Raw genomic sequence first — 8,508 nt, 5'->3', positions numbered from 1 at the left:
TAACTTAGCTAAAAGGTACAAATATCAATACCAATCTTCCATCACCATGATTAAAACAGCATTTTCACCCTTGGACACCTTATATAGTTATCTTGTGCTTGAAATGAATTATAAAATATGTGGAAATTACTTAAAGATGCACTATTACTCCCTCAGAGGATTTACCACAATTAATACAATTGTTTAAATACCAGAAAGAATGAATAGATGTCGAAAACAATGGTTCTTATGAAGGATTCCGAGTTTAATTTGAAAGAAATGTGCAGAAAACATGGTATTTCCACCTTAAGGGAGGATGGTAGATCATGGTAAATCGTTTAGCATTCACCAATTATTTAATATTTTTGCGTTTTCAGCTATCAAAAACACGGTTATAATCTTGTATTCAGTAATTAATATTTTCCATGAATGCATTATTTAGTAAGTAGTTAAAGACTTACGACAAAAAAAAAAAGGTTTGTTTTATATATGTATGAATTGATTTTGAATAAGAGTGTCACTGTAATAACCCTAACCAATGTCGCTAGTTTTCCTAACAGAATGTAACACTACATAAAACAAAAACGCCCCCCCCCCCCCCCCCGAGCGCCATGTTGTCAGGATTATATGGACATTTGAATGAAATATGCATGGACCGAAAGCTGACAGCTGATTTGTTGCCGTTAAGGCAGTTTTAAGATTATGACCATTAAAGTGTGAGGATAGAGTGTGTTATGACCATGACCTTTTACCCTATGAACTCAAAATCCAGAGTCATCAGCTGGTCACCAGAAACCTAAATGTCAAGTTCGAGGGCCATGGGTGCAGGCATTGTCAAGTTATCACACAGACAAGTTTTTTTTCGTTCAAGGTCACTGTGACCTTGACCTTTGACCCAATGACCCCTTAAATCATAAGGGGTCACCAACAAGTCAGATGCAACTCCAAGTCAAGTTTGAAGGCCGTGGGTTCAGGCATTGTTGAGTTATCACTCGGACAACCTTTTACCATTCAAGATCACTGTGACCTTGACCTTTGACTCTATGAATCCTAAAATCAATAAGGGTGATCTACTGGTCAGGCTTAACATCTATGTCAAGTTTAATGATCATAGGTTCAGGCATTGTTGAGATATCAGTGGGAGAAGATTTGTTATCTTTTTTGCGTTAAAGGTTACTGTGACATTGACCTTGGCCTGATGACCCCCAAAGTTGATAGGGGTCATCTACTGGGCAGGCCCAACCTTCATGTCAGGTCCAGGAATTGTCAAGTTCGCTTTCAAGGTCAATGTGACCTTGACCTTTGACCCCTAAAATCAATAGGGGTCATCTACTGGTCAGGCCCAACCTCCTAAGTCAAGTTTGTGGGCCATGGGTGCAGGCATTGTCGAGTTATCACTCAGATAACCTTTTACCATTCCAGGTCACTGTAACCTTGACCTTTAGCCCAATGACCCCCAACAACCATAGGGGTCATCTCCTAGTCAGGCCAATTCTCCAAGTCAAGTTTGAGGGCCATGGGTGCAGGCATTGTTGAGTTATCACTCGGACAACCTTTTACCATTCAAGGTGACTGTGACCTTGACCTTTGGCCAGATGACCCCCAAAAACAACAGGGGTCATGTACTGGTCAGGCCCAATTCCAAGTCAAGTTTGAAGGCCATGGGTGCAGGCATTGTCAAGTTATCACACGGAAAACCTTTAACCATTCAAGGTGACTGTGACCTTGACCTTTGGCCCGATGACCCCTAAAAACAATAGGGGCCTTCTACTGGTCAGGCCCAACCTCCAATTCAATTATGAGGGCCATGGGTGCAGGCATTGTCGAATTATCACTCGGACAACCTTTTACCATTCAAGGTCACTTTGACCTTGACCTTTGACCTGATGAGCCCAAAAAACAATAGGGGTCAGCTACTGGTCAGGCCCAACCTCCAAGTCAAGAATGAGGGCCATGGGTGCAGGCATTGTCGAGTTATCACTTGGATATCCTTTTACCATTCAAGGTCACTGTGACCTTGATCTTTGGCCTGATGACCCCCCAAAACAATAGGGGTCATCTAATGGTCAGGCCCATCTTCCATATCAAGTTTGATGACCATAGGTCTAGGCATTGTTGAGTTATCACTCGGACAAGCTTTAAAATTATTTTACCATTATAGGTCACTGTGACCTTGACCTTTGACCCGATGAGCCCTAAAATCAATAGGGGTCATCTACTGGTCAGGCCCAACCTTCATGTCAAGTTTGATGACCATACGTCTAGGAATTGTTGAGTTATCACTCGGACAAGCTTTGGTCTACCGACAGACCGACCGACCGACATGCCTGTGCAAAGCAATATACCCCTCTTCTTCGAAGGGGGGCATAATAACTCTAAACCTTACATACTCTAACTAATGTCACTCACTCTCATAAAGACCCTCTTATCACCGATCATATCTTAAAATCACATTTTTGAACAGATAAATCCAAGAAATCATATTTTTTATTAATTTCACAACAAATTATTTTATAGGTTAAGTAAAACACAGCTTATTTCCATGCATTTAATGATTTTTATGTCATCTTTAACACTAAAATTTGTGATCTTAAGATATTAAGTTGTACTCTCGATGATAAAACAGCCCCATAATTCTCAAATAATGATAAAAATAATTAGAAAAGATGTCCTAATGTCACACTTCATACAACTCAGGATGGTGACCATGGCTTGTGGAAGAAAGCCTCAGGTAGTGGCGTACAGTGAGTAGAGTCATAGTCTTCAAGGTGCTTCTTTGCCTATAAATACAAGATACAAGGTAAATCATAGTCTTTGAAATGCTTCATTGCTTTAAAATACAAGATATAGAGTAAATCATAGTTGTCAAGAAGCTAAATCTTTGCCTTAGAATACAAGGTACAGGGTAAATCATAAGTCTTCAACTTGCTTCTTTGACCTAAAATACAAGATACAGCGTTAATCATTGTCTTTAAGATGTTCTTTGCCTTAAAATACAAGACACATGGTTAATTAATGTTTTTGAGATGTTTCTTTGCCTTAAAATACAAGATACAAGGTTAATCATAGTCTGCAAGGCGCTTCTTTGCCTTAGAATAAATACAAGATACAGGGTAAACAATGGTCTTCAAGGTGCTTCTTTGTCTAAAAATACAAGATACAGAGTTAATCATAGTCTTCAAGTTGCTTCTTTGCCCAAAAATTAAAAAAAAAACAGTGTTAAACATAGTCTTTAATGTGCTCCATTCCCTTAAAAACACAAGATAGAGGTTTAATTTTAGTCTAAAAACTAGTACACAAGATGCTTTGTTGCCTAAAAATACAAGATACTGTGTTAATCATTTTACCAGAGTTATGGGCCTTGCCACATATTGTCAATGGTAACAGAAAAAAATATGCACCAAGTCTTGTGTGAATATCTTGAAAGGTATTTGAGTCATACATGTATTCCATAACAAACATTAAGGGCAATAAGAAAACACAAAATGCTTTAAATAAAACTATCAAAAATGCTGCATTTGTATGTTGTTGTTGTTGTTGTTTACAGCTCTTGAAAAGGGGGCATTACTTGATCATTATTAAAAACCCAGATTTTCTCATGAATCACACATACCTAGTTTCATTTGAATATCTTACAAGGTTTTCATTGAAATTATTGCACCATTTTTGAGTTATGAACAAGATTAAGGTTTTGACACAACGATTACATCCACACCATTGACAACACCATGGCTATGACAATACCGCAAACATTTTACATAAAAAATATATGAGGTAAATTTAAACAAACAAAATATACTACCAGAAAGATAGCCATGCTAATTTTTTGCTGTTCAGTAAAGCCTTCCCCGAAGTTCAAAGGGAATGTGGCTCCTTGGTTTTCTTCCATGTACGAGCGGATCATGGTTTCACACAGCTGGGTGTCTACATTGAATACCACGGAGTATAACTCAGCTGAAATAAATTTAAAGTTTGGCAAAGTTAAGACAAATTCATTTTTTTTTCAAATCTGATGCTCCAAATATTATTTAATATTTTTATTTTTATTATAAAAACAAGAATCCCTTTTCATTGCAACGACAGAAAGTACTAATGTTTTTATTAAACCATATTTTAATATATAAACATATTTTGAAACTAAGATGGTTAAAACAGAATTTAATATTTAATTATAAAACATGTTTTAATACTTTTTCTGGTGTTTCACAACAAAACAGCGAGTGTCAAACATTTTTTGGAAACAAAGAGTCCAAAACCTATATAAAAGCTTACTTCATTATCACTATGGAAAATTGCATATTTTCTAAGTCTGCTACACATTTCATACACCATTGAAGTGAGTGATGGAGTATTAATAATAATTTATCTATCATGAATTTCCTGTTACAATATCCAACCTGCGGGCACGTGCAATAGCAGGTTAAAACATTGCAGAGTGCCTGAGCATCAGATTTCTTTTCCAGAAAGGAAACTCGTAATAGTATGAATTGCTTGCATACCTGTATTTATGTCGGTACATTTGTGTAAATATTGACATAGAAAGGAAGATTTGAATCCATTTATCCATTTAACCTATTATTTAATGAATGTGACATTTTTTTATTGAGTCATAATGCATACTTAAGTTTTATTTTATACTTGAATTTCAACAGAAGACTTGTCACATGCATAACTGTTTCGAGTGTATTAATATGAACATTTGTGAATTTTTGAGTTTTCTGTAAAAACAATGAAAGTGTGTCATCACAAATTTAAGTGCTTTCTTGCACATATGATAAAAAATGTGTCTTTTAATGTCAATTCTTTTAAATATCAATCATTCAGTAGCTAAGTTCTGTTTAAAGAGAAAATTAAAAATGACTAAGAGCGAAAATATGGAAAAAAATAACATGTTTCAATTTTTTCAACAAAAACCTGAATTTGACTGCGGGGGTGGTTTTCCTCAAAGAGCTCTAGAACCTTTAACTTTTGGAACAGAACCTCAAATCTTACTTTGTACATGTAAATAAGAGAGTTTCTAGGAAACAAAATGTAAACACTTGTTTTAAAGGGCAAATTACATCAATTTGGAAGTCACTTCTCAGTCTTACATAATTATGTTGTTTTATTCTTTTTATAAACACATGACAGTGAATCAAAGCATGGTTATACCATCTCAGCAAAACTGGCTACTTTACATTTTTAATAAATCCTTGCTATTGTAGATGAATGGTTTGTGATTTTAAAATCATGCTGAACATGCTGGATCTTTTTTTTTTTTTGTTCACATTTTCACCAAAGTGTTTGTACTCGTACATCAGATTTTTTGAGAAATACATAGTGGTTACATTCAATCAATTCTAATTTTCTTATACAAAATCCAATTTTTTTATTAAGTTTAAATGTTTCATCCTCAAGTGAATGTTACTTCCCAATGACAGTTTTGGGGACTATGGAACACTAGAGCTCAGTATTATTTCGCATGCAAAGCCGTCAATTCACCATAGAATATTATTATTATATAGGAAATTTATTTAGTGGTTTGTTACCTGATAGACTACTTAATTATATTACCTTGTTCACTGCCAGTCTGTGACAGCCAAGTGAGCAGAGCTGGTTGAGTTGTTGCGTCTACTATCTTGGGGTACCTTGATAAATATAAAGTTGATCAATATATAAGAAATTTATTTAGTGGTCTGCTACCTAAATATGAAACTGATCTTTATTAAAACCTATAACAAACAAGAGATGTTTGTCAAACATTATGCCCCCTGAGCGCCAAGTTGCCAGAAATATTTGGACAATTGAATGAAATATGCATGGACTGAAATGACAGCTGATTTGTCATTGGATGCATATGAGGCAGGTCATCTACTGGTCATACCTAAACTTCATGTCAAGTTTGATGACCATAGGTCCGGGAATTGTTGAGTTATCACTCGGACAAGCTTTGGTCTTCCAACAGACCGACCGACATGTGCAAAGCAATTATATAACCCCTCTGCTTCGAAGGGGGGCATAATTAAACTAGATGTTCACTGAAAACTGATACTTCAACTCATGCATTTAGTGACATATAAATTTCTACTGTCTACTATATAAGACAAATATCAGAACAATACTCTTACTTTAAAACTTTACTGAAGAAAATATATCCTTGATGATCATCTATCTTAGTTTGAAACAAACATGGCACTTAGTGGATAGAGGAGCTTGAGGCAAATTTTCTCCAAAATTGCATAAGATGCACTTTACTTATGATAACTTAAGAAGGCAAATAAATGCCCAACTAAAATAGTAACATAAAAGAAAATCATTTCTATACAAACATTTATACATCAATCCCAATCATCTGTGCATGCATTAAAAAAATATGGACAATCAGAAAACCTTTTTTCAGCTTACAGTCACACTGACCTTGACCTTTGACCCACTGACCTCAAAATCAATAGGGTTCATCTGCTGGTCATGACCAATAAGCCTACCTAGTATGAGGTCCCTGGGTCAAAGCGTTCTCAAGTTATTGATCGGAAACCGTTTTTCATGTTAAGGTCACACTGACCTTGACCTTTGACCTCAAAATCAATAGGGTTCATCTGCTGGTCATGACCAATACACCTACCAAGTATGAGGTTCCTGGGTCAAAGCGTTCTCAAGTTATTGATCGGAAACCGTTTTTCATGTAAAGGTCACACTGACCTTGACCTTTGACCCACTGACCTCAAAATCAATAGGGTTCATCTGCTGGTCATGACCAATAAGCCTACCTAGTATGAGGTCCCTGGGTCAAAGCGTTCTCAAGTTATTGATCGGAAACCGTTTTTCATGTTAAGGTCACACTGACCTTGACCTTTGACCCACTGACCTCAAAATCAATAGGGTTCATCTGCTGGTCATGACCAATACACCTACCGAGTATGAGGTTCCTGGGTCAAAGCGTTCTCAAGTTATTGATCGGAAACCGTTTTTCATGTAAAGGTCACACTGACCTTGACCTTTGACCCACTGACCTCAAAATCAATAGGGTTCATCTGCTGGTGATGACCAATACACATACCAAGTATGAGGTCCCTCGGTCAAAGCGTTCTCAAGTTATTGATCGGAAACCATTTGGTATTCCGACCGACCGACCGACAGACAGACAGACCGACCGACCGACCGACCGACCGACCGACCGACCGACCGACCGACATGTGCAAAACAATATACCCCACTTTTTTCAAAAGGGGGCATAATAATCTATTTCAATTATATATAGTAAGTGTTGTCTGTATGAAAACCCACTGTATTCAACTGTTCCATTAAAATAATATCATTATCTACTTATTTTAAGCGTTCTGTACATGTTTCTTTACAAGAATTATTCTTAACAACAACTTTCGCATTCAGGCAAAAGAAATGTAGGCAAATTATTAATCAAACATATTTTAAACTATAAAGCCCAAAAAAGTTTCATGGTTCAAACCTGAACAATGCGCAAATGATTTTTTCGAACCAGAAATCATAATCAACTTATAATTCTACAAAATTTCTAACTACAAAAAATATCTTCTAACAAAATAAACAAAACCAGAGCTATCACTGGATGTGAATAATATCCCCACTACACCACCTTCTTGTAATAAGAAGAATCACTATGGCCACCTTCTTGTCCTAAGAACAATCACTAGGGGAATGTATGCTTATTGAATGCCCAATGTCGGTGAGAAGACATCAATAAAGTTAATGGCCCTTATACATTAATAAAAATAAGGTCTGTAACATCCGTTATGAAAAGACAAAACCTTAAAAAAATATGGAGCTATGGAGGGAAGTATGTAAATAATCAAACGGCAATAACTCTAAAAATATCATACACAAAGTTATGTTTCTTATGCACATCAATCCTCCTCGACACTATCAATGTATGTATGAAGCTTAAAGTCAATACCTCAAAAACATATGAAATTATGGTGAAAGTAAACTATTCACGATGTCCCTGGGCATACCAACATTTAAGGTTAATATGATTTTTCCTTCTTTACAAAAAACCCCTCATCAGCAGGTGTTTTATGAGCTTTTCAAATAGAAACAAACCCTTACTATCATGTCAAAAAAGCCCACTAGTGCTTAATGCTGGCGCAGTCTGACCAATTGTCAAATACTTGGGATAAGGTATGATTCCTATAGCCAAAACCATCGACTGCCCGGGATATAACAAAAATTTACCTTAAAACATACAAATGGTAAACACATGTTGTATGTCATTTGCATTTATAAAATTCTTATCAAAAACAGGAAAATATATATATATACCTGCTTTTCAGCAGTCTCATTAATAGAAAATTCCCTCGGTTTGTGTCTATGGCGGTTGGATCTCTGAAATGAAAATAAATAAACTTAAAAGTTTTTTTTTCATTTAATTTGTCTGTGAAAAAGACAAAACAGTGAGCATGAAGGTATAATTGTATTGTAAATAGGTATGTATAAATGTTTGTAGGTATCTAGCATGAAATGTAGAAAGTTCATGAAAAACGGAATAAATATTTTGTCCATCTTTAGAAAGCAATA

General features: G+C 35.8%; 1 protein-coding gene across 1 annotated transcript in view; it reads right to left on the bottom strand.

The window, feature by feature from the left end:
• Positions 1-591: 591 nt before the first annotated feature.
• Positions 592-8,508, bottom strand: part of LOC128224444 (phosphatidylserine lipase ABHD16A-like) — a 34,722-nt gene continuing 26,805 nt past the window's right edge. The window contains exons 16-19 of the mRNA XM_052934285.1: positions 8,254-8,316; positions 5,533-5,606; positions 3,782-3,933; positions 592-2,759 (exon numbers count right to left, since the gene is read on the bottom strand). Coding sequence (XP_052790245.1) covers positions 2,673-2,759; positions 3,782-3,933; positions 5,533-5,606; positions 8,254-8,316 — 376 coding nt within the window. The 3' untranslated portion in view covers positions 592-2,672. The remainder of the gene's footprint in view (positions 2,760-3,781; positions 3,934-5,532; positions 5,607-8,253; positions 8,317-8,508) is intronic.

This window comes from Mya arenaria, chromosome 17 (assembly GCF_026914265.1).
Source record: "Mya arenaria isolate MELC-2E11 chromosome 17, ASM2691426v1".
In the NCBI taxonomy this organism is placed as follows: domain Eukaryota; kingdom Metazoa; phylum Mollusca; class Bivalvia; order Myida; family Myidae; genus Mya; species Mya arenaria.
This window is presented reverse-complemented; position numbering and strand designations above follow the sequence as displayed.